The sequence below is a fragment of the Hermetia illucens genome, chromosome 2, assembly GCF_905115235.1.
Source record: "Hermetia illucens chromosome 2, iHerIll2.2.curated.20191125, whole genome shotgun sequence".
NCBI classification, from domain to species: Eukaryota; Metazoa; Arthropoda; class Insecta; order Diptera; family Stratiomyidae; genus Hermetia; species Hermetia illucens.
The window spans coordinates 62404290-62431961 of NC_051850.1; the positions used below are offsets into that span (position 1 = coordinate 62404290).

At 38.6% G+C, this 27672-nt stretch overlaps 1 protein-coding gene across 2 annotated transcripts; it reads left to right on the plus strand.

Annotated features, from left to right (window-relative positions):
* The first annotated feature begins 3331 nt into the window (after window positions 1–3331).
* Window positions 3332–27392, plus strand: LOC119650218 (histone-lysine N-methyltransferase SETD1B-like). 2 transcript variants are annotated; one of them, XM_038052788.1, is made up of 4 exons: window positions 3332–3520; window positions 15186–15274; window positions 15337–15447; window positions 26027–27392. In XM_038052788.1, exons 2-4 carry the CDS (start codon window positions 15196–15198, stop codon window positions 27172–27174), a joined length of 1338 nt encoding a protein of 445 aa, XP_037908716.1. In that variant the 5' UTR covers window positions 3332–3520; window positions 15186–15195; the 3' UTR covers window positions 27175–27392. The 2 variants fall into 2 exon arrangements, with proteins under 2 accessions (XP_037908716.1, XP_037908717.1); XM_038052789.1 differs by lacking the exon at window positions 3332–3520 and adding an exon at window positions 6711–6769.
* Window positions 27393–27672: the final 280 nt, after the last annotated feature.

Below are 27672 nucleotides of genomic sequence, written 5' to 3' on the forward strand. Positions count from 1 at the left end.
CCATTCCTAGTTTTCCGTAGTTTGATTTGTTTTCCAGAACGGTTGCGCAACCTGGAGCTGCGTAGAGTAGCATGGAACTAACTACCCTTCAAATAAGACGACGTTGACTTTGTCTTGGTCCACCAATGTTCGGTAGTATCCTCGAGATCGTTACAGCGATGGAAGACGCTTTAGTTGCAGCGCAGTCAATGTGTTTTTTAAAGTTGAGCCTTTTGTCAATCATTACTTCCAAATATTTAAGCGACTCTTGGCAGTACATTGTTTGTTCACCAACTTTAATTTTCACGGTCGTGTCTTTCCTTCTTTTGCTGATTAGCACTAGTTCCGTTTTATGTTCAGCAAGTGATAGACCGGACTTTTTCAACCAGGAATTGATCTCCCATATGGCTTCATTTCCGTAGATTTCGATCTCGTCTAAGCGTTTTGCAACTACTGTTACCCTGATATCGTCTGCAAAGCCAATGGTTGTCACGCTTTTAGGAATGCGTAGCGTCAGCACTTCACTGTACATAACTAACCACAGTAAGGGACCTAAGACAGACCCCTGTGGTACGCCGCACGTCATTGGGAATAATTTCTGTCCATCGTCCGAGTCGCAATATAATCTTCTTCCAAGAAGAAATGCAACAACGATGCGTACAATGTACTTCGGAGCCTGTAGTTTGGTTAGAGCCTCTAAGATTTTTGTCCACTTTGCAGCATTTGTCATTTTTATATTGCAGCGCGAGCCAGGCCAGTCACCATGTTGATTGCATCGACGGTTGATCTTCGCTTACGAAACCCGAATTGCTTATCGGATAGGCCTCCTTCCTTTTCCGCAACAGCGAGCAGCCTGTTGTATAATAGTCGTTCAAATAGTTTACCAATGGTATTGACCAAACATATCGGTCGATTTGAGGAGGGATCACCCAATGGTTTACCTGGCTTCGAAATAAGTATCATCTTTGGCAGCATTCATTGCTTCTCAAGGCATGCCGTAAAGGCTTTGGCAAACATACCTGGTGCTGCCCTGGCTGCCACTTTCAGGGCGATATTCGGGATTCCATCTGGCCCTGATTTCTTATTTTCAGCCAAGTTCCTTGTTGCATCAAAAATTTCCTCTTCTACCACTACAGGAACTTCGTCGGGGTTTACATGCACTTTAGGCAGATTTGTGTAGTTCACATCCTCTGGGAAGAGAGTGTCCACTATGTTTTGTAGTAATTTAGGCCAGCTTAAATACACATCCGCTTGAAATGATCGGATTTGCTCTTCGTGGTAGTTACTTGCGATTTTTTTCCTCGCGTTCTTGCTGTCTTCTGTGTGTCCATCTGTCTGTTTGTCCGTCACACGCATTATTCCCGGAGACGGTTATAGCGATTGACACCAAATTTGGTAGAAAGGTGGGAACTGTGAACGCTCACGCATAGTGTGAGTTACATCCTTTTACGTCGAATTTAAGGGGCGGACCCCATACATGCAAAACGGGGGCGTACATTTTTTTTCCATCAAATATAGTCATGTGGGGTATCAAATGAAAGGTCTCGATTAGTACTTTTCGAAGCTAATTTTGACATTTATTGGAAAGGTGGGGAGTGCGGGGGATTGAAAGTGATCATTTCTTTAAGGGGGCCATTCTCAGAAACCATCCAACCGAAAAATCTGAAAAAAATCAGGAGGCTGCCAATATATGGGGCCTGGGCTCCGAAACACCTTCCATACCGATATCTGTTCAAATAAGGTTAATAATAGTATATTGCCATGATGTTTAGTAATTGGCTGCCAAACCCCCCTTAAGTTCATCCTAGCACCACGAAATTGTGATGTAGGCTAAAATATAGAGCACGATCTTACTAAGTTTGGTGGAAATCGTACTATTACTAACAAAGTTATAATACGTTAAAATTGTTGCTACTTTGAAAATTCAATACTATGAATGTCAATATCACCCGAAAGTGGATACTCTCACATAATTTATGCATATATTTACGTGCTACTTACTAAGAAATACACAAAATCTTTCGTACCTGAAGCGTCCAGCTTCCGGTTTCCCGACTTGTTATGTATGGGGCAGATAATGCCCCGTTGTCAGTCGTCGGGCAATGATTCGCGCACTTTGAGCATCATTTAATGATTTTTGGTTTTGATTTGATGCAGTCCCCAAGTCTTCTGCCAACCTGCACTTTTCTCTCGTCCGCTTCCTGAGACAGCTAATTTTTTCCTTTTGATAATGTGTTGGCTGCTTCCTCCTTCCTTAATTTGGATTTGAAATAGTTATTGCGGAAGGGGAAAACTTAAAGAAGTTCGATGCAAATAGCCCAAACTAACCTTTCAGTCAATTTCCAAAAATCTTTTCAATTTTGTTACGTAAGGAAACCGTGGATACTTTAAACGCTGGAATGTGTTCACAGAACTGGAATTTTTGTGATGATAATCGCAAAAAAAGTTGGGTGAAAATCGCCAACTACTCGAGTCAGGTAAACAAAATAACAATTTGAGATTGTTAACAGAAACAATACTACATATGTCAATGGCCAGTGTGAAAAACACAGTACTTCATATATAGTATGGTACTTGGCCGACCTATTATGATAGTCCTTTTGGTTTTGAGTGTTTTAATAGAATTGTTTGATTTGGAATTATTATCCTCCATTTTTGATATTGGACCATTGTTTGCTGCCGGGGGCAAAGAAATTAGGGACTTTCACGACTAGCTCCTCCCACTGAATCTGTTCTTTTTTCACGTGTTGAAAGTGCTCCAGCCTCCATTTCCCTTCGAGCATAAAATACAATTTACACTATTCATCTGGTCGGCATTTCTTTGCGAGTCATTCACGTTACACACTTGCCTAGTTATCGATAAGGCCATGGTAGCTGGCACCCAGCGAAAAGTATCTTTCTATTTCTCTATCTAATTAAAACGAAATTAATTGTAGTACGTTCCACTCCCACTATTACTCCACTTCAGATACCATTATAGAGCTAGCGCTAAGCGTGGAAGATATTTTGATCAAAACGGCCACGAAATCCGGGTTCATTTTGATTTGGAAATGAATGTGAAAAAGCGATACAGCCAATACTCAAGTATGTGATCGAGTACGTCTTTGCATATGAGCTTTGGCGCTTTCCAATTTATTGTTTGGCAACAGCGACAGTGAATTATTAATTTGTTCGCATTTTCAGCGGAAAGTAACAACTTAGCGGTATGGCAAACAATATAAAAAATCAAAGCTTGACTTCTTGAAAAAATTTCTCTTCCATTACTTTCGTCCATACCTGCCATACCTAACACTTTGGATGCGCGCGTCGCTCGGCTCCAAGACATCCAGCAGATAAGTATCTGGAAGTAAGAAATGTACTCCGGTAGTTGGAGTTCACTCTTCTGTAAACCTTGATTAAAGACGCACGTAACCTCACCTGGCTGCAGCAAGTGAATCGGATCGCGAATATTCTGAACAGTGCAGTTTTCCGAGTGGAAAGTGGAGTGATAACAATTACCGCTGTGCAGTTTTGGTTTTAGTTCCTAGAAGTTGCAGATTAGGTAATTCTTGGAGTATATCTTTGTAGGTTCGCGGGAAACTGGCCCGAGCACCCAGCATCCGTTACCAGTTTGTTCATACCGTACCTAGCTGGTATAGAAAGTGAAATTGATCTCACAAACGGTCTGATTGAAAAGTGTTACGATGCCCGAAAGTAGCCCCGCTTTTCTTCTGCAAAATCTTTAGCGTTGTTATGAGGAGATGTGTGAACTATTGTTAGTGATTTTTGAAAGATTTCTGCAGTTTTGCATTGGAATTCTTTCTATTTTCCATTTGACATGCAAGTAAGCTCCCTATTTGTTTAGTCTGGAGTGGGAAAACAATTTGCATTTAAAATGCAGGCTAGAAGCACCGGTTGGTGTAGTGTGGGGCACTCGTTGAAATCATTTGGACAATAGAAATTTCAAGTTGAGCGTAATATTTTTTTGCGATATTTTTTGGAACTCACAAGTGGTGCGAAAATTAACACTAAATTTTCACTCTTTTCTTACTACGACCTTAAAGCTGCATTAATTCACAAAGGGTGAAACCAATGTGCTAATCACATATCTATGTTATTGCATTGTAATGCACAAGACAAAAATTTCTAATATTTGTAAACTGTATGACGCGGTGTTTGGATCGAGCCAACTGAAGAGGTTTTATCCTGGAGGCCAAGGCCTGCTTTGGACCATTAAAGAAGAAAATCTAGAGGCGTTTCTTAGAAAATGTTGAATTTAAAACAAAATGCAGTTAGCTTATCTGGCGCTCTTCCTACGCTGCCGACTATACTGTACTTTGGTAATAATAGGTGATGCGGGAATTCATAAAGATTTATGGAGTCCATTGATCTGGTTCTCTTAGCCCCACTTGTTATATATTTGGATTTATAAGGAACCACATATTACTCCGGTTTCGAATCTCGTTTTGTCATGGATGTTTCTTTTTGCCTTTGCGATATCCCGTTGTTTGAGGCTTATCACTTAGTGTGATGACTATGAAAATAAAGATTCTCATGGAAAATCAAATAGGGAAAAATAATACCAAAAAGAGACCGTGTAGTTTACCTGGTCAGACTTATTTAAGGGGAGAGATTTCAACCATGAATAATTTGAACATTGAGAATATCAACTGCCAAAATTTATATTGAGGAAAAGAATTGTCTGCAATTCGAATTATGATCAGTTGAAATTTCGAGGATATTCTTTGCAGTTTGAATGGTTTCTTAATATCCACGCATCAGATTAAAGGTAGATCGAGTTATGCAGCTCAAATTCGTATCTAACTGAGTAGATGATTCGATAAATAATTCATCTGTTGTTATTTCCATTTCTCCTTTCCACTTTCGCTTGGATTCTCTTTTCTTTTTTATTTATGTAATTTCAATTGATGAAATGATGGAATTTGGGCAATCAACTTTACCCACTCAAAAATGTTCAATATTAAGTAAGTTCTTCTTCGACGTTGCTTAGTTTTGAAATTATGGTCATATTTTTTGGAGTTTGAATAGGTTGTCCTCCCCAAATTACCCTGCAATAAAGTAAATGCATTCCTATATTCTTATTTTGCTCTTTCGATCTATTATTCGCAGAAATGTATTAGTTACCATACAATTTGATCATTGGTCGGTATACAACGTGAGGAAGAGCTTTTTTTGTCGTAACTTGAACAAGGGTCTTTGCGCTCTAATCCTAAAGGAATTTGTGTGATCTTTTCAGTACTAGTATATTAGTAATCACAGAACGTTGGTATGGAATAGTCCTAATTTCATATGGAGTATACAGGTAGTATTAAGGACCTATAACAATAGGACGAGCGATGTTCAACCCAGTGATAAAAAACGTTACTTTGGTGAAATTATTTGTTACCTTTGAATTGTCATTAATGCAGATATAACGTGTTCGATAATCTGTGAGATTAAGCATTTTATTTCATTGATAATTGCTATTGATTTGCTGGCCGAAACCTAAGATCTATAACTAAGTTAAAGGGCAATCAGATATCAAGCTCCTAATCGAGGGAAGATATAGTTGTCTTGCAAATTTTTAAAATTGCTTTAGTGAGAGCAGACAGAAAAACCTTAACAGCTTCCACAAACCCCACCAAGTCATTAATATTCGAAATCATTTTAGCTCCTCAGACAGTAGCCAAAGTGAAATTCTAGGTTACAGCTAAATAGTCGATTAAATAGATGAAGCTTCCATGTATTAGTTAACCGAAAGTATCGCTCTTTCTAGCTGAGTTTCAACAATACGCAAGAGAAATAAATTGTCTGGAACGGAGAGACAGACAGCCAACAGATTTTAAAAAGACTTTGTTTTACACAAAACCTGAAAAAAGGTGGCTTAAATAAGGTTTTCTTGCTATAAGCGTTTTTTTGATTCGTTTTAATGCATCTTTTTTACATAGAAAGTTTTCAAACCTCACAATTCAATGGGACATTCCTAACCAATGGTTCAGAATACATGAAGTCATTCGAATTTATCTATATAGTTTCTAAATCGTTTAATTTTTGGAGTAGGGTTTTGACTGTGTACTTAAGATGAAAAGATGATCTCTGCGCTTTTTTAAGGACACCGGAAATCGTTCGTAGGACCCTTGCTTGAGCTTCAAAGTTGGATCGCGTATGTCAAGTTTGTAAAAAAGACGTATATATTTCAAGGCATAACTTGAAATGGTTTCTTAGAATGGTTTTTTCAACTTCACTTCTGTGCTTTTCCTTCGATATGCTTCCTCCACTCTCTGTTCTCTGTCCAAATGCATACCGGCATTTTTTCCGCTGTTCTGTTAGGGACCTGTATTCCGTTCAGTGAAACCTTAACGCAGGTTTTTTGCTTCAAGGCGAGAGCGACCTAACAAAATTCGGTCTTGCTCACATGAGATTTCGAATTTGAACATCTTCTCAATTCTTACTAGGTGACTCTGCAAATATTTTTATGTAACCTGCGAATCGGAGTGTGTAGTTGAAATGGCAGTATCCGTAACAAATAAGGGGAACGATTTCAACTGTCGTACGTATCTATTAGAAGAAGTACTATAAAATATTTGTCGAAACGTTTTTGAACTCTGCTTTAAAATTTCCGAGAAGACTGCACTGCTCTCTGCTGTTCTAAACCGTGTCAGCCATCTTGGTATACTTTTGGAGTTTTCACCTTCTTTTAATGGACTTTAATGCAATTGTCATCTTCTTTTAAAGTTCGACATATCCACTGCTACTTTCACCGATCAAAGTGTCTATGAGTGTATGGTCCGTATGAGAACGCCTCGAGAAGGTAAGGAAATTTTTCTATAGAGTTGTAAAGCATGAAAACTCACAAGATAGGACTTTAATTTTATACAACTTCTCACTCATTATGTCCCAAGGAATTATTCATAGATATTATATCATGGGACGAGCTTACTGGTTGCATGCATGGATGCATGGAGAGTGTGTACGCCCTCTGGGTCTTTGTATTTAATTCGTGATGTCCGGTACGCTGTAAATATCGGCGGACATCTCCATGGTCGGACATTGTCTGTCTGGGCATTTCGAATCAGGTTGTGAAAATTATCTCAGCGTTCCTGCCACACGCTGGTTTTGTACGTTTTTCTCTTTCGTCACCGCTCCTCGGAATCAGGGTCACCTCGTATCTTGCAAACATACAGCCCTTGCATCTCCTTAGTTAAATATCAATAGGAATGCTACTTCAACGGACGTTGTTCGAATTATGCTGTGATTAGAGGTGCTTTATCCTTACTGGCTTTTATTCAAACTGGTCCTGAATACAGTAGAATGGATGTACACAGTCGCACTAGCAGTAACATCTTCGCTGATTTGGGCTTTTCAAGGTTCATGTCAGTTATAGCTGCTAAAACTTTCCCCGCTTTTTCCCTCGCGCAAGTGAGAAATTTCATCGAAGGTTTTACATAACTCCGAGTTATTTTGTATGTTTGGATTTCACCACATGTTATTTCCCACGGAACCTTAAAGCTCCTTCAATTTGCGACTACTGACTATGTAGTTTAGCCTTAGTTTTGTGTTCCGAAAACTCCTACTCATGTAATACCATTTGTACTTTGATGGGCCTGATCAATGTCTCACATATCTAAGTAACATTGTTAAGATGTTTGTCAGCTCATTATTAGCGCAAAGTCGTGAACAAAGCAATTGTTTTGCCCTAAGAGTTTCATTTGAAACACATGTTTGTATATTGCATTCCAAAGTTATGGGCCTAGAGCAGATCCCTGATGTACTGCCCCGCTTACGAAATATTCAACTGGCCTAACGATAGTGTCACAGAAGAGCTTCATATAAGCGGAATAGTCCCTAATGATACGTGCGCATATTCAGCTGGTTTGTAGTTGTCATAATATGATATATTTCCATTATGCTGAGTTCAGAATGTGTTTCACATCTAGGGCGGTGATAGCATTGTTTTTTTCGTATTATCTTGTCTACTTATATCTGCCGTTGCGTCTCTGCCAGATTGACCCCTGAGTTGTTAACATTCACTTTGAGCATATAGCGTGAAATGTATACTGTTGGTCCGACATGCCTGTTGTATATACATAATGCGTTCTCGCATCTTTGTCATAGTATCCAGTAAACAAATAGGTGACAGGTAGGAGGATGGCTCACATGGTTATTTATCACTATTTGGCAGCAGGGCCACCAACAGTTTCTTCATTGCCTCGGGAAGAGGGGAGGTTGCGTCAGATGTTCAAATGTGTTGAACAATGAGTCTTTCCCATGCCAAAGCAGGCCATGTTTCACAAATAATTTTGCCGTGGTTGTCATCACGAGACAACCTGAACGCTTTAAAATGTACGCTAACGAAACCATTCGCGCCATAAATGCGTGGCTGGAGACGGTTAAGCGTGACCTTGGGGAACAGAAGACGGAGGCGGTCTTAATTACGAACCAAAGGAAGAGGAATACGATTAGTTGGTGGCCACATCATCACTTCAAAGCTGATTATCAAATACCTAAGGGTGATGGTTAACCCTAAAATCAATTTCAAGGGACACCTGGGGTATGCCTGTGAGAAAATGGCAAATACCAGTATATCATATTATTAGTGTGGATGATGCCTAACATTGGAGGCCCAAGATACAATTGCGAATTGCTTGTGGCCGGAGTGATTTGACCTGTACTATTAAACGCGGCGTCAGTTTTGGAAGAAGCACTAGCTTGTCAGAGGAACCGGAGGACAGTAAACATGACTTACCGCTTGAAGGTGTGCAGCGCCTTCAGAAGAATCTCAGGTAAGGCAGCGTGTGCTCAATTCAGGTTGAATGATTTTCCATTCTGTCTTGAATTTGGTTGCACACCGGGGGGGCATAGCATGTTCTATTGTCCACGATTTTGCTCAGAGAGGAGAAGAAGACTCTTTGAAAATCAGCATAAACCTGCAGGACACTAGGGAAATGAAAGTCGGAGGGAAATTGGTGTCCGATGAACTGCGCAATCAAAAGGATTTAAGGATTCACACAGAACTTGGAAAAACGGGGCGCGCAAGCAGGGCAAGAAGAACGGAAGGCTTTGTCGCTTAAAGCCAATCATCCCCGCGAGGTGATGCTTTGCGGCGGTTCCGTGGGGAAGGAAGAAGAAGAAAGTGGAGGTGGTTTCACTGGGTGGGAATCCCGTACATTGCTGTAACCTGGCGCGGCAGCGTTCTTATAAGATTTCCGCATCCATCCATACAAAAAAAAATAGACTGAGAGCCGGACGGACAAACAGGCAGCTCATTTTAAATAGGGTTTGTTTTACACAAAACTTCAAAAAAGGGTTTAACTGACCTATATTTTTAAGAGCAATATCTAGGTAGTAATCAAGATACAATAATTTCGGAAATGGCCAACCAATTCAAGTGATTTTCCACCATGCTTAAATTTATGGATTATATTGCCTGCACGCCATTACACGCATGTACCTCAGCAACCAATTAACATTTGCCCATGATATTTTCACTGAATATTTTCGCTTGAACTTTTCACTGGACATTCCTCAGATGTAATGAAAGAAAATTCTAATTTCTAAAAACGACCACTTATTTATATTGAAATATTCTACCTATATATTTTGCAAAACAGCAGGTTGGGGAGCTTTGGATTTTGGGGGAGTTGATGAATTCGGCCTCTAGTGAGCATATTTTTGTGGAGCCGGTAAAATGGTTTACCGCAAATATTTTGATTGAATATTTGGAGAAGCGAACTTTGAATGTGTACATAGTCTTTGAATCGTATGTATTTTTATGATAACCATATTTTTATAGTACGCAAAAGCTTTTTATTATTTGCTCACTTCTGTACTCCCTGTTGACACTAGAAAAAGTGCCGTTATGTTTTACTTTACGTGAAACGAGCTACTGAATAAAAACGTAATAGAGGATTGTTGTGTGCGCGGTTTGTAGCGTTATCATACGTTGGTAAAACAAGTGATTTTTAATGTGAAAACTTTTGACATTTTTGCATAACATCTGACATCATTAAGATTAATTTCTAAATTAATAGATTTTAACAGTTTTAAATGTTAGTGGCTTAAAAAAGGTCCGTTTTCTTCAAGTTGTAGTAAAATTGTAACATTGACAATAATGGATAGAAAAGCTGATATTCCAGCAGGAGCCATTCTTGGTATTATTGATGGCAAATGGTATAGTTATCGAGAGGTTGCCCGATTAGAAGGGGTAAATGTGAATACAGTTTCTATATATGTTAAAACAATCCATGAAGGAGAGAGCGACCGATCAAGTCCATAGTTGAGCTGTAAGGTCAAATGAAAAACCTCGCAGGGAATGGACCGGATTGTGGTTCGAACATTGTTGAAGAACCGCAAAGCAACTTTAAAGAAAGTTCAAATAAATTTCGAAATTAGTTATGCTGAAACTGGTCTGAGAACATATCGTCCCAGAAAAAGCCATCTAATTCTACTATCAAGGCTTTTTGATTTTAATCCCTCTTTTCCGAATTTTCCTGTCTAGTTCGACCCATAAATGCTCGATTTGGTTTAAATCTGGTGACTTGGGAAGACTTTGCAATTGAGTTTACACATTATGTACGGACAATAATGCGAGTGTGTTTTTCTCTGCGAACGAACACATTAGTTCAGTTTCGCTTTTTTAAGCGCTAGTGAAGGTGTAGATGCCATAGTGTGTTAAGCGTATGTTGATTGACTCAGCACCTTTAGATTGGGAATATTTACCCTTATATAGAATAAATCTTCCTATGGAGCTCCTACTATTAATTGGTTACTTCCAATTGCTTTTATAAAGTGGCTGAAGATACGCAATGATAGTATAATATTTCCCTCATTCACTTGGGAGTCAGTTCATCGATTCCGTTTCACCTTTTATTCTTGAAGGTTTTTGGGGTAATATCACAGTAGGCGACTTAAATGAAGCTACTTTTTGTCAAATAGAAGGATAATTATATGCAGCTATATTATTAATCATACCTTGAGGTAAAAAAAATTATGGGGAATTTTACAGCTTGGGTGCTTGCCCAAGACTGAGGGGACCACAACATATAAATAGCTTATCAACTGGTCCGCTCCGCCATCAAGTGGGTGGCGAACTTAGGACTCCTTCAACAAAATTTAAGTACTGTAGCTGATTCGAATTTTTAGAGAAATGAAAAAAAAAATTGAATCATCTACATAAGTGTAGATGACAACCATTTGAAAGAAAAAAATTTCATTCGGAAAAGACACTAAATATTGTTCAAAAATATGGTACGTGTTTCTTTTTAGAGTGATATTTTGAAAATATGACCAGAATTGTTAGTGAATATAGCAAAAAAATTGTCAGTGATACTACGCGCCCTTTTTAACAAGTTGGAAACTGCAAGCTTGTTTTATGCAAAATCTTAAGAATTGTGATTCGAGAAAAATGCATTTAAAATGTTTGGCGTTTATGCAGACATAAAGAAATGGAAAATTTGACCAAATTTTATCACTATTAAGTGATAATCCCACTGTAAAAGGCATAAGAAGGCGCTTTTTTGAATTTTTTTTTGGATAGAAGAAATGGACGTAGAGGAATACAAGTGGATTATTAAGCATATATTTTAGTATACAGGAGTTAATTTTTGTATGTAAAGATGACACCATTGCAGCAATTCTCCTGAAGCCTGTTGATTTTTTAAAGATAGACAGAGGAAGAAAATTGTTTTAATCTATATTAGTATAGTACGGAATTTGAAATATATTGATTTTTAAGGAATTGGCGGTTGTTTGTTTAAAGTAACTCAATTTTCACCAAGAAAAACCGAATTCGACCGTCCAATAACAATAACTAAAATGAACAGATCAAAAATTCCATGCGTCATACTTTTCGAAATTGTGTTGTGAAGATTGGGTTAAAATTTGAAGCAAATATACTGAAAACTGTTCCACCGCGTGACACTTTATAAAATTATGTTTGGAGAAAAACCCCGCGGAGCCTTATAGGAGAAACTCAAAATTCTATTGAAAAAATTGTTTTTTTTTCGAAATTTCCCTTATTTTTTCATATTCTCCAGAGTTCAAAGTATTTTTTTAACCAATTAAAAAATCGATTACAGGAAAATTCCGCAGTGGTGATTATGTGATGCTTATTTTCACAGACCTTTTCTAGTAGCATGAATTAATTGGGATTCAATCAAATTCGGATATTATATTATTCATATTTGGAACAACTCTTGAAAATGTTCTTGAATAGTTTAAGCCAAACATAACAAAGATAGGCTAGCTTAGCCCGCTGGAGGTCGTACCTAGAGGCGTTGATTTTATAAAGAGAGAAAATAATCAAAATTTAAAATTTTTCAGGGGTTCAAGAAAAAATTAAATTTTTACCGATTTTTTCACTAATTATACAAAAAAGCACCCTTAGAAATACGAATCCATCCCAAATGGTTTATATTTTTTTCGTAATTTTGTGAAGAATCTTATAGTCAAATTTCATAATGATCGGCTTATTACTTTTTTAGTTAGAATTCCCGCATATGCCAGAAAAATCATTTTGAGAAAAACGCATTTGAAGAGTTCCCTTTCGAATAGAAGACATTTCCCATTCTTAATTAAAAAGGAACGCTTTGCTATTTTTACAGTGTGTCCTGGGATAGCTAAGTTAACGATCTATGCAATAAAAAAAATCGATTCTGAAAACCTCCTAATGTAGTGTCCCCCCTTAGTCTGCCAACCCAACACAACAAATTTGCACTCTTTTATTCAAATGTTTTTTTTCATTTGTTTCCTCATCCACTTTATATTGGTGCGCCCCTCTTTTGTCGCATCTGTTAAAGACTGCTCGAAGTGCTAATACACATCTCCCCAATAATAAATTGGGGACGGATATCCATTTTCAAGACTTGCATATTCAGAATTGAAATCGACCATACCCTTCTGCCACTTGAGTAGACCTTAGGAGCATAATCTCAAGGAATTGTCTCGAGAAGTTTCGCATCTAAATCGCACTTTTTACACTTTACGTATTCTGAAATAACAAGAAAAACAGTGATAAGGTTTATAATTGCAAGTTTAGCTTGCAACTAACGTCTAAATCATCAACCGGATTGTCCTCAGCCGGACGTCGTTGTCTCTTTATCATACACCTCCGGCACATTGCATACGACGTTTTCGCACTCATTGTAACACACGACAACGATAGTGCGATCGCAGAAAAGGCTGGGTGTCAGTTTATTGATCTCGATATCGTGTCCTGGTTTCGAATCCCGATTCCGATTGTCTAAAGGGGGGTAAAATATATAGAACAAAGATTTACTTCTTTTAAAAAAAGAATTGCAAATTTAAGGCTATATGTTATCAGAAAAAAAGGAGACGAGGCAGACCCTGCCTAAGATGGAGAAATGGCATAGGCTAGAACGCCAGACGGCTTTTAGGCGTAGCGAATTGGTGGACCTCGCCCCAAAACCGGGATATCGGTTGTTGCGCCGTTGATGATGGTATCACTTTTAGAACTAAAGTCTGTTCTTCCCAAAATTCTTGCAAATATTGGAATGCAAGTTCATTAATTGAAAAATTAAAAGGTATGCCTTTGGCCGGTATTCCTCGAGTATAGCGTCTTCGCCCAAAAAGTAACAATTTCCAAATACTTTGCTGTGATTAGATAACAGCTCAGATTTATTTTAAGGGTATCAAATTTGGTTACCTTATTCTAGAAAATCCATTTTCCTGAAAATTCTACAGTGGTGTTACCCCTTGATATTTCCCTGTCATCCAAATCGAAGTAGAGAAAATGAAGCTAATGAAAAATCTCCTCAAATGAAAAATGACAGCAAATCTGCAAGTTCCAATCTGTTTTACTTATTAAATCAGAGGAATATCTAAGTTGTCAGTTAAACATTGATTTGAAAATTTCCAGGGTCATCCGTTGTTCGCGGAGAAAGACTCCAGAGGATGTAGTTTTAATAAGTCTGAATTCTGAGGCGAAACTGATTTTTTAGCAATTTTCTTTATATTTCATCGGTCTGGAGCTCATATTGCTACTACTTTACTATCTATTACGAATTGAACTGCTTTTTTCATTTAATTACATTTCATTTTATTTCTTCTCGTGAATGAATTACTAATTTCAAAATTTTTATGTGTACAAGTAATGCACAGAATAGTTTTAAAAACATGTAAAATATGCTAAATATCCTTTAACTGGATACACTGATGTTTGCCATTCAGAACCTTCTCTTACTTGCTAATTAAGGTTTATGCTTACCATTACTTGAAGGCATCCAAATAAATTTCGCCGGGAAGCGTTAAAATTGTAGCGTGGTAAAATGTGTAAACTATTCCCAGGATTATTTTTAGGATTAATGTCTCCCGTTATGTTTGAGTTTTGCTGCCCAGTTTTACAAATGCCCCACATTCCTCTAATTGTAGAACAATTGATTACTCATTTAATTAATTAATTCATATGACTTTAAAACCAATTTCACGCTACGTTTCATTGAGTCGCTGATATCAATCATCAAAAGAGGAATTTCATAGTAAAATATGGTGGACAATTAACGACGTGCTCATACTGTGATGTCTTTCGGCATCTGGAAACTACCGTTTAATGGCTATTACTTTCCATTAATGGTTACATTTTGCATCTGATTACATTCATTGATGGATTCCAACATGATGGAATCTAGTGAAAGTCTGCCTACGTGCCTTTGTTTGTTTCTATTATTTGAAATTCATATGAGTATTCTGGCTTCACATTATGGCATTGGTCATACATTACAGAGAAAGTGACAGGCAATAGCCGGCTTGTGACTTAACATTGGCTAATTTACTTTTCGGTACTAGGTCTTGTAACATTTGGAAAAAAGCTGAGCCGAAGGTCGTTTAACTCTTGCCGCAAATGAATATCAAAACAAATAAACAAGAAAGCCCAGTGAACTGACTTTAACGGGCTCCAATTACACAATAAGAATTTAAGTGAGAAGACCAGTTTCGTGGTAATTTTCTGATCTTAGTTCCAAGAAACATCACTTAGTGATATAGTTGGTACTTTAAAGTTAATGATGGTTACCATTAACTGTACTTGATTTTCTCCTTACTAACCTCATATTATGTATGCTCTTCCTTGGTCTTTCAGATTCTTTAGTTTGGTAAAATTAAACAGTTGCTAAATAATTTTATTGGTTGTTAAAATGGTAAAAAAAGTTGATACAAAGGCACTAGACCTAGATTACCGGTGATAATTTATGATTTTTTCGTTATCATTACAGATCACTAAAAATGAAGTTGAGTTTTCTGTTCGAACTTTTGCTTATTCTGATCATCATCGCCTTTGCAGCTTCGAAACCCATTGCAGAAGGTTTGTACATAGATGAGCCAACCTTTACTAGTTTTTATACTTTTAATTTTTTTTTTTTTCAGCTGATGCCGATCCTATGAAAGTTGATGACAATGAAGTAGCGAAACAATCAAATACTGATAACGCGGTGAAACCTTCAAATGATGACGACGATGACGATGTTTTCGGATTCGGTAAGAAATGAGAATTTAGGATTTAGATATCTAGTGTTAGTTTAGATAATAGGCGGTCGTGGAATTATATTTTTCTTGGTGCTAAAGGTTTATAATTTACATAGCGTTGCATCAAAATAAGAGATGCATGTAGATACCCTGAAATCTTTTTAGAAATTCTTATAATCACCTTTTTGCCCGCCACTTGATAAGTCTGCCCGCGAAATTGAATCTATATCTTCCAAATCACTAAATATATAGTTTCGATTAAAAACAAAGAAAAAAGGAGTGTGACATGACACACGCTTGCTTAGTGCCTGAAAGTCGGGTAATAGGCGTTGATTGTTTTCACTATTTTTATTGATCAAATATTTCTTCCCTTCTGACAAAATCATGAAAATTATAACAAGATTTTTCCTTCACATAGCTATAATGAAGGCTCACAATTTTATCGTTTTTTTTTGATCAAATGTTTTTCCGAACTGGAATTAACTGAGATTATAAGCATATAAAATGTCAGGAAATAGTTAAAAAACACTTTATAGGAAAGCTGTAACTGATAAATTCCTAATGGAAAATCTTCGAACAAAACCGAAAGCAAAGATGATAAAACCAAACCAAACAAATCGTGAAAGAATCTTTATAAGAATGCAGATTTCGCAGTGACCGGTCCCTCTTGAACTTTGATATGTTAACATTATATCAGCTATATGTCAATAATTGGTTCTTTAGAATTTATTTAAGCGTAGATTGTAATTTATAGTTCTTTTTTCTATATCCCACACCCATATGGGTGGGACTACTGTAATCAGGTTTCATCATTCACAACGGCAGATCTAATCTTCGTATGAGAGGTAACTCGTGATTCGTAGCAGGCATTTTTTGGTCCATGAAAAAACAGAACCTTCCATCGGAAGTTATATATCCTATTTGATGCTTTATATTTTTGACTTCACCATAGGATGAGTGACATAAAGTGGTTCTACAGAATCACACTTGTCGTTGTTGACATTTTGAACCGTCACCATCCATAACTAAACTTTCACGCATTTTAGACTACTGATCTCAAATCTAGCTAAGCATGATTTATAAAAACAAAAGAAAACGGTTTATTGGTACGCGCAGAGACGAATAGTATTCCGAGCTATAGTGCCAATGCATAGAAACACCCACGAACAATTGCCTTGCCGACAAGTTAAATGTCTGAGACTGCTTTCTAGGATGTACCTTCCATGATCAATATTTCATCAATCTGCCATAGGTCAATTCATCGAAAATGGACTGATGAATAACTGATAGACTGACATGTTTAGTATAAACAAAACGACAAAGAGCAATTATTGTCGCACGGATTTCAACATCCGAACCATTCGGAAATCATATTTAGTCATATTTACCTACAATTACAACTGCTTTTGATTAACTTAACTTATCCAGCCAGGCTGACAGATTCTATTTAAAATTTTAATATTCATCAGTCACACACGATCAATTTGCCATAATTTGGTGATTCTGACTGAAGTCAAACTGATGAACCATTTAACCATCACTGGCGGATTAACCGGTCGTTCTCGAAAAAAGATGATTGTGGTTCCAAAAGAATTACATCATTCTACGTTAAATTTAAGGGGAGTGTACACTTTTTTTTACCAAATATAGTAATGTGGGGTATGAAATGAAAGGTCTCTGATATTTGTTGGATAGGTGGGTTGCGGGTCGAAAGTTATCATTTCTTTCACGGACACATTCTTACAAACTACCCAACCGAAAAATTTGAAAAACCTCAAGAGGCCGCCACTATATAGTGCTTAGGCTCGGAAACACCCTCCATACCGATATCTGTTCAAATAAAGTAAATAAAAGTATATTACTATAATTTTAAGTAATTGGCTGTAAAACTCCCCTTAAGTTCATCGTAGACTCATGAAGTTGCAGCAATGTACGCTATAACTAGAACATGATCCTGCTAAGTTCGGCGGAAATCGGACAACTAATAAAATTATAATAGGTCAAAGTTGAGGCTTCTGTGAAAATTCAAGACTTTGAATGTCAGTAACTCGCGAAAGTGGATATAAGGACAGATGTAGCAGTAACAGCCTTTGTTTATCGTATCAGAACACAAATTGATTTTTGGAATGTGCGTAAGCTCTCCGATATTGAATAACGCAACAGGCAGGATATTACGGGGTTATGTAAGAGTAGATGATTGGATTCTGGAGAGTATTCCGGAAGATCTGACGGAAATATGCTTGAATCCGCTGTTGGACTAATGCTAACGGCAATTGTATGCCCCGTTCTGGTTACTTGGGCGCCAGTTTCGGACAAGATACTGACTGCGAGATTCTGGTCCAGAAAGATGAATATTTCCATGGTACAGTGTTACCTTTAATACAGCTGAAGGGAAGGTTTTCTTTTAGCAATTGCATACAGTCTAGGAGAGGTTTCTCAAAGGTGGCATTGTAATTTAATAAGTGATTGAATGCCAACGTAGGCTCTAACAATACCTTGCTCGGTCGTGTGCAGGGGAAACAGTAGAGTCTTGGCGACCGTAACGACAATGGTGAGAGATTTGTGGATCTTTGTAGCTTCCATCTCTCATTATCGGTGACACGCAGAGCTTGCAATAAGGACAGTTGCGCTTTAACTGCCCGGTAACGTTGTCTCCTAGACATACGTAACAAGAGACGAAAGGGATCATCATCTAATGGTTACTTTTCTCCGCTTGCGTCTGCCGCTTCTGGTAAGGCTGAAGAGCTGCAACTACGCAAGTTCAACATCGATCTGACAGAAAACGCTTGGAATAATCTACCGGAGAATATTGATGAACATTGTTTTTTTCCGGGAAGCTATTTGGGTCATAGATCGCGTCCCGAAGGGTGTCACAAGAAGTAGCCGGCTGTGGAATTATGGAAGCGGATTCATGATAGCAAGGGATTGAAACGACGCTGTCCGAAATCCCCGGAAGTGTACGCAATGACAAAAGGAAATTTATTATTGCACTGATCAGGGAAGAAAATGTTGCTAAAACTAGTAATGATTTCATAACCATATACAGTTTGACGAAACAACTGGCAGGCAGTCTCGATGGTTCTTGGAGGGACGCTCACGGTCAACTCTTCATTCATGATTACGAGAAGCTAAAGGAGTGAATAGAATACTTTACCACGGTTTTCAATTGTATCACATCCGGTGAGTTCCGCCTTTTGTGAATGAAATGGCTAGTCACCGTAACATGTGGATACGGATTTCTTCTTCAAAGAGAAGTCAAATCAATCATTATCCGAGTGGCATACGATGATGCAAAAGGTCGTCCGCTCATTGAGGTAAAATCTATCAGAAATTTGAAGTCGAAAGTGGGGTCCACCAGGATTGTATTTTGTCATCAATATTACTTCTTCTTATTATCGGTGATGTGTCCGGCTTCAACGAACTATGGCATTTGTATCCCAAATACCTCGACCACGCTGATTTAATCTTTATTTTAATTTAGTCTGCTTGCTTACTCACCGAATCATGGGCTTTAGCCAGGTGGCTCTGGATTTGGAAAAGAGGGCAAGTAGAGTCAGAGTGAAGGCAAATTCCAACAAGCCAAATTTTTCAGTTTTATAGGCCATCGCCTTCTTCCTATCTGCAATAATGAGCAGAACATTGAAGGTGTTGATCAGTTGGTATATCGTGGAAGTGTCGTTTCTACCGAAGGCTTCCCCGATGTACTTTACGCAACAGTGTTTGTTTTACTGTTTCGCTCAAAATCTGGAAAAGTTCGAGTTAAACCATTGCTTCCTGGGATATATTTACAGTCTTGAATTAAGTGTTCTAAGACACAAATTGGATTGTTGTGCTAGCGACTATTGTATTATATTCTCAAACAAGAAATAATTCTCCTGCGAATTTCCTTTGTTTCAATTTTCAGTACTTCATATTATTTCGGGAGTTTTTCTCCCTCGGACCTGAAGTTCTTTCCAAAGGGTAATATGAAGGACCACATAATTTTAATTTTTACCGCACGCTCGGATTTACTCCCCAGGGCCCTGCAATTGGTGAAGGCACTAATTCTAACTCTTCTAACGGAGTCTTAACAATGGTGTGGTGTACTGCTTCGACGTTTTCGGGTGTTTCACAGATAGTAGTTTTGCTGATTGTGTTCGCTGTTGTTTGTATAGTTATAGTTCCCTGTTCCCAAAAAAAATGTGTTAGAGAAAGATGTTTGGCAATATTACTCCACGGCCCTTGTCAGATATGCTTGCCACAGCTTGTACTACCCAATTCTGGGTACCCTTAGAGATCAGAAACCGCGCGGTCACAAATAAAGGTTGACAACCTGAGTCGTTTGCCGCTTGCTGCAAATTCCAAGCATTTACAAATGTATACCTTGATTTTGCGTATCAAACATCGTCGTCGCTTGCAATTGCGTTACACTAGCCACAGACATGGAACCAACTTGTCAACCAAACTTTTTGCCCTGTCTGGGGGCCAGTTGCGATTGCTGTAACCTAATCGGTTAAACGCAACTAGCCTACAGACATGCAATCTTGTTGCAACCGCAATTTGTCCAAGGACGTCCAATCTTGCTGCAATCAAGAACTCGCTTGGAAACTTGGCTAGTATTAAGACGCCTCTACATGTTTGCCGCTCGCCGCAACCAACGCTCCAAACCTCCACAAACGTGCGAAGTGAGCTGCAACTTGCTTACAAATGCAATGCAGAATGAATATTTCAAGTCGGCGAAGTTCGTTCCAAGTAGACAAAATTTCATCCGCTTGTCCTTTCAAAAATTTAATTTTCCTAACTTTTATGCGTGCGACGTTGCAAATTCTAGCTATTGTGCATTGCCCCATACAATTTCCTGTAATGAACTTCATTTCACTCCGCTCCTTTATCTCGCGCACAGAGTGCTTACAAATATGTGGATGCATCGCAAACACTTCCGGCATGTACGATATTGTTGATACTTTTACGAGGAACTGAAGGAGTTCAACCTCGAATTTTCTTCTGTAATATTTTCCGCGATAATACAGTACTAATCTTCAAGGATCTTTCAACCCCCACCTATCTGAATTTAATCTCGGACAAAAAAAAAGTACAACATTATCTTCAAATATATTACCAATTTTTGGCAAATGTGGAAAATTATAGAACCTAATCTCAAAGGGTACGTGGCCCGTTGGTAATCACCTCTCAGTGATTGTGATTTTGTATGACTGCACAAAGACGTATCCTTGTGCACCCCTTTCAAGGGAAGTAGATTTACGATAATTCCAAATGTCGCAGAAGGTATCCAAAAAGCTGTCTGACGGTTTCATTCAGGGCAGAGGCAACTCATCAGACGCTGCTTCACCTCTGCCTTGGGAGCAGTGTGACCGAAAGTAGATGGTAATGGCTCCATTGATATATTTATAATAGCAAACACGACATGAGTGCGAATTATATTGAAGTGAAATTCGTCGTAAGTTCAGACCTAAACCAGGCCGAAGTGAATTTTTTGATGAGGATGCTGACCGAAGATATAGTTAATGTTGTTTCAGTAGCGCATGAGTAACTAAGCCAAGGTGGAAAGGCATGAACATTTGTAAACGGAATCGTAACGCATTTGAGCATTGAATAACTAAAGCGTTAAAAAACATATCGAAAGCTTAATCGACAGAGAGCAGGCTGGCTTTCAATCTAGATCTTTCTACAACATCATTCTACTACATCTTTCTGCGCAAAATATCACTTCTTATATCGAGTTAAAATCTCAGAGTAGTCCGCCATGGACGCAAGGTTTTCAATCTAACTGGCGATTGCACTCTTCTTATCTGCTCCTATTTGCATTAATGGCAGTACACTGAATTGTCTAGCTAGGTAGCTGTAAAATAGGGGCAGGAAAAAATTCGAAAAATTGCTGATTTGTTATCCTCCGCCAATAGTATTGTAAGGGCAATTAAGGACAAATCTTTATCCGGATATCGCATTAGAGCTAAAGGGAATACGAAGGTATCATCAGTAAAGCGAAGGCAACTTGAAGTTCGAAGAAATTCACAATGTTGTCCCTAAGAAAAATAACTTTATTGGAAGTTAGGGTAGGTAGATATGTCCAAGGGTAGTACGGTAGTAATTTACGAAGTTTTTCTATCTCTTAAGCTTGCCATATACCATTCGACCGACCTGTTAGTTATGCCTGTTGAGTCCGCAATTAACCGTCGTGTGTGGGATTCAACTGGCCTATAAGTTTGGGTTGTACAGGCAGCCAACTTTACGTCTCAACGCCTTTCACGACCAGAGATGAACTGATGGACAGTCCAGGCGTAACTGACTGGCAGACCGGATCGCGTATGCAAGCTTTAATGAGGTAACATAGAAACAATCCTAAATACATACAAATACAGGGCCATCAGGAAATGATTTGAGTTTTAGGTTGGCAAATTTGAGAGCGAATTCGCTTTTAACATATCAAGAGTGGTTCATGAGAACTAGCGATCAATATTTCTTATCCAGAATCCCGACTCTGATAAGAAAACTCCGGCCGCTTTTTAGTTGGCACCTGGGAATAACTTGGGATATATTGAGTTTACGGAATTTTTTAAGTTGTAGACACTTTTTAAAATCAACTAGTAGAAGTCAAATTAACCTAAAGTTTTTCATTTTATTTACTCTTCTTCTCAACCGGCGTTAGTTGCGCTACTTTGCAAATATTTGATAAATCAGCGTTGTTAACGTAGAAATTCACGACAACTATATTTCGTTCCATGCAATTTAGCAATTCAATAACCACAAGAGTGATTCAATATTTGTTCTATTATAAATTTGTCCTATTTGTGGCATGTGGGCAAATAAATTGACGGCATTTTTGCAATGACTAATTTGAACTCAACCAAGAAGTAAAAAGACTTTTAGCATGTCTTTTCACTTTTTGGTTGAGTTCAAATTGGTTAGTTAGTTGGTGCTTTTAGAGCTCTTGAGTTTAAATGTTCCTTCCTTCTTAAGATATTATCAAGTGTTTGAATTGTAACTGAATATTTATAAAGATGTCGACATTTTGGCCTAGTTGTTTGTAGTACTCGTATTTCACATAAGGTGACAAGAAGAGGATTTTTCCGATCTTTTTGAGCACCCCATGCTCTCTATAACTAATCATAATTTTTAGTCCAATGGATGGTATCTGGAATACCGGAAGGACAATTTTCTATAGAAATAAAACGAGGCAAGTTGTTTTGGAGCCAGGTTTGAGTTGAGCGAGTTTTTTACACAGGCGCAGGATCCTGTTGCAACTTGCAATGCTGGTTTTTGAAAAGAGGTTGACTGAGAGGTTTAGAAATGGTTTCCACAATATTTGCTTGGTTTACTGTTGCCGATGTTTTCACCCCTTTTTGCCGAATGGGGTGCTGGTGACACTATCTTAGCTTAGACCCCACCAAACCATCACCGAGGAAGAGTAGCGACTTCTTTAAACTCTTGGTGCTTTCTTTGAAGATTCTTTTGATGATTGCGATTAAACTCTGTCGCTCTACTTAGTAACTGACTACTCTATGGCTATTTTGTTTTCGTCAGAAAAGAAGATCATTTGACGCTTGTGTCCTGCGTAGTCTTGCAAAGGCCTTTTGCATTTTACCATCCTAATTTTCATTACGTCAACTGTCAGCAAATGTTCCGTACATCTTTTGTAAGCTGTTAGTTCTAAGTTTTCGTTGATTATGCGAGACATTGAATTTTTCGATATTCCTTTTTCACGGGACATGATATTTGGTTTACGTTTTTGTGGCTTGCTTTACACGTACTCTCTTCCCGATTTTTGACGGTCTTTTACATCACTAGTGTCCTCAAATAGTTTTATAGCACGATAAACAAACGTACGGTTTCTACCGTGTGGCTTCTTTTTGCTGTTGCTTTATCCATGAATTCCGAGGTTAACTCATGTACATGCCCTGCTGTGTATTACCAAATGGCTTTTAAGCTTTTCTTCCGAATTAATGTGAAGCAGTTGCTCGTTGTTTTGTTCAGTGTTCGAAGAGTTTTGGAAGGTTTTCTTTGTTCCTATCAGGGAGACGAAGTTAAGGGGCGATTGATCATTGTAATTACCGGCTGTGGTGTATGTCCTGCTTTACTGGTAGTCGCATCATACATTTGACAGGGATCACACTTTGCGTAAACAGGGCGGTCTAGACAAACCAGAAATTCAGGTGCCAGAAATTCAGATGCTGGCAAGTTTCTGAAATCTTTCATGTATATGCCGTTGCAGACGAAGAAACCGGCAAATCAATCTGTAGTCTGCTCTCCATTGACCCATCCTCAGGTAAGGAAGGGACATCAGACCATCGTTAGTGATCTACTTGTTGGCCGCAACGAGGATGAAATGCATCCTTTAACTTAAGCATTCCAGTTTATTGTTAAACACATTGAGATATGTCCTGTGAATGAGAAACCCCGTCATATCTCCATAGTTGAGGACATTAAGGAAGGGAGGGAGCCTTAAAAGGCCGCGCCTGTGAAACATGGGAGGCAAAAGAAACATCGACTGACGATGTGATTCGTCGTGGATCTTTCTTCTTTGTTGCAGCGCTCGGGTCTCGAGTTTCACAGTTCTACATGAGCGGTTAGCTCCTTTTTTCATTTCCAGTTTTAGCTTCATGTGTTAGGTTCACGCGATATTTCCCGTTTGCTTTTAGCTTCCGATGCGCTCTCACGCATCGGTTAAAAGACATGTGAAATTTTGGTAAATGACACATGAGGGACTGAATGGCCCATTCCTGAGCCTAGCTAAAACAGAGAAGGGCAACCGGGTGCCAACGGGGCGGTTCCACCATCAATTTCGCTTAGTTTTTAGATTCTTGGGATAGCTCTACCTTCTAGGTTAACTCTGACTAACTAGGTGGTCTTTTGGCTATTGTCCAAACTACTTACAACAAGTCATTATATATTCTATCATTAATGAGAATGAGAAAAGTGCGATGAACAATCGGACTGAAACTGGTTCATTTTCAAATCAAGAGTTATTAGGCCAACATCCATGACTTTGTGAGAAAGGAAGCACATACATAGGGACGTCATCGATAATTAGAAGCGAAAGCTTTCTCGAAATCGAAAAAGAGCAGGTGAAGTGGAGAATGACTGAAGGGTGTTTATATGATCAGTGCAAAAGAATCAAGAGCAGAAACCCACAGCTGGACAGTCTATATTCGAATGTTACGCTGACTAGTCATTTCATCTAGGAGAAGCAAAACTTCGCCGGATACAATACGGTTAAGAACCGTGATTAAGAACTGCTGCGCTTTATCGGTGTGGTTGACGGATAATGTTCTCCATAGGACCATCAATAGACTTGCGACTACCTGCGAGCTCTTTCATGATGCGGTATCAGATATCATTTTTTTTATTGGCCCACCCTGAAACAACTTCTAAATCTACTGCTGATCGGAATATTGTCGATCTAGTTAGATATGTTGTGGTCAGTTAAAAGCCAAATGACCTTATGACAGAACTTGTACTCGTACTGATGAGGCGATGGAAGCTGTAGAAAGCCACGAACTCCTCTTCATTGTCATAATGATCCCAAAGACTATGTTTCTCCATAACATTCGATTAGGGTATTATCAAGGTCCACCTTGGCATTCAGATCACCCATCACAGCGTCACCTTTAAAAAGCTTCTCCTGGATTGTATTGAGTTGCCCAGAAATCCTCCTTTTACTTGGAAGTCATCGTTGTTGCGTAACTATTAAAATTTCAATATTGGAGCAAGCATCATGGGAAGGACAACCCGAGATGTACAGTCTACCTTTATCCAGATCTAGCAGGCGGCGCGAGATTTTGGGCTACACATTAATGAAGGCAAGACGAAGTACATGGTGGCAACGTCAGCACTGAAACCAAAAGAACGAACAACATCGAATCGCGCTGGTCAAATGAAAATAATGAAGATAAGAGACTACAACTTTAAGACCGTTGAAAATTTGTCTTATCTGCCTGAGCTTTCAGGGATATCGCATTGATGGACCTCGGCGTAAAACCGAGGTGTCTGGAGTTCCTTATTAAGGCAGGCCTAGACCGGATATCGGTTGTTGCGCCGTTGATAATTTTGGAGCAAGCAAATATGCTGGGAAGCCTCGATACCGCTGTCGTGCAGTATTCGTATATTACATAATCCAGGCATAAACCGTTAACGAAAACAAAATGTGATAACCGAAAGATAAATCTAATTTCGAAGCTTGATAGTTGCTTCTCATATATAAGGAAATATGAGAATTGCAAGTTGGCCACCAGTGACACTTTTATGATAAGCAGGGAGTATTTTGAGTCAATTCTAAACCGCCTAGCTCACAGCAGAGTCGCTGCGTAAGCGGGGTACTCTATTCCCGTTTTCATGGTAAGTACTTTTAGCACTTGTGGAGTTTGTTCGACCTATTCCCTGGAAGCGTAGGTGTTACAAGGTCATTCAGACTATAGTGGCTTTTCCCTCCTTCTCTGTCAAAGGACTTTGGGCTGTCTATGAGGAGTTATATATTTCGATCAATTTAAAAAATTGCTATTATTGAACACATGGTCATTAGTAGCACTTTGTGATCCTTTTTTGGATACCAAATTAAAGATGCAATTTACTCACTAATTACTTTATTAATTTTCAGGTGGAGATGATGATGATGACGACGATGATGATGATGACGACGATGATGATGATGATGATGATGATGCAGATGATGGTGATGATGATATTTTGGGACTGGATGATGATGATGATGATGAGAAGGACGATGCAGCAAACAACGCTCCATCCAGTGATGAGGAATTTGATGAATTCGTTGTTTTCGGAGAAGATATTTTAGCTGGTATTTTCGATGATGAAGAGGAAGATACCAAGAAAAAGACGAATGTTACATCGGTTCCAGTAGTTCAAGATGTACCAGCAGCAAATCCTGTAGTATCAGAGATTGTCGAGCAACCTGCGGTCGTCCAACAACCATTGAGTGCTTCCGTTATAACCGAAGTACCTGCTGTCATGGCGGAATCAAGTCCTATGCCGGAAGTCGTAGCCGAGTCGCTACCTGAAGCCGAAATAACAAACGAAATCAAGGATACTCAAAGTTTCGCTGGCAATATACCGCCTGCTGTTGCTAGCGTTCCCATGGAAATGAGCAATGCAGAAATGAAGCCGGAAGTTACCACTCCAACATTATCTGATGACAGTGCTGAAGATGAGGGTTTAATTGTCGTTTCAGATGACACGCAAAAGTTAGCTGCATTAGAAGCTGCTAACGTTGTCATTGCTGAGGCTCCAGTTGAAGAAAATGAAATAGAACCAAACGGTGAAAAAGACGCTGAAACTATGGAGAAAGTCCCAGTCGTAGTAGTGAATGTAATGCCAGCAACTGTTTCAACTGCAGCTCCTGTAGTTTCGGCGGTTGTACACCAAGATGCGGTTTCTGCTCCACCTCCAAAAGCCGCCACGACGAAAAAACCAAAAGCAGAGGAGGATGACGATCTTCTAGAAATCGTGGGAGAACTAATTTCAGAGGAAGACGATGATGACGATGAAAGTGGCTTAATTACTGCCTTGGCTAGTGACAGTGACGACGAGAAGGAGGAAACTGAAGCAATTGCTGAAGAGGCTGAAAGCGATGACGACGATGATGATGATGAAGAAGAAGAGGAAGAAGCTGACGAGGATGATAGTCCAACAAATGCAGAATTGAATGCCAAGGCTAAGGAAGATTTATCTCATAGTAAAAAAAAGAAACCTGCTGGCCTCATGCAACGGCTTACGGGCATGTTCTAGTGCAAAATTAAGTCTAGGCTAATATGTCGAAGTAATTTATTTATTTATTTATTGAATATTTATTAAATTGTTTTATTTGCAAATAACCGTACGACAGGATTGAACAAGCGTGTTAAAAGTTAGTTTTAAAAGTGTATGACGTGGAACGAATAATCGTCGTTTTGGGTCATTACAGTCGACTGCATTTGAAATATAAATAGCTCTATTTACAACAGAAACCTGAAAGAATTTTGACTTACATTTGTGATGTGTAGCAAATAGAAAGAAAGATTCAGAATGCAGGCCATGCTTAATAATAATTTCGCGGTTTCAAAAACTGAGTTACTGACTAGAAATAAGATGGTGTCGCGAATTGTTTCTAGATATTTTTGGCGGATTAGGAAAGGGCTGAAGTGATCTAGCTTGGTAGCAAAGGGGATTTTGGGACGCACCTAACATGAAATAAGTTTACTTCAACCAAAATTGAAGCCGAGCTCGCAAATGTGTCTTGAAAGTTTA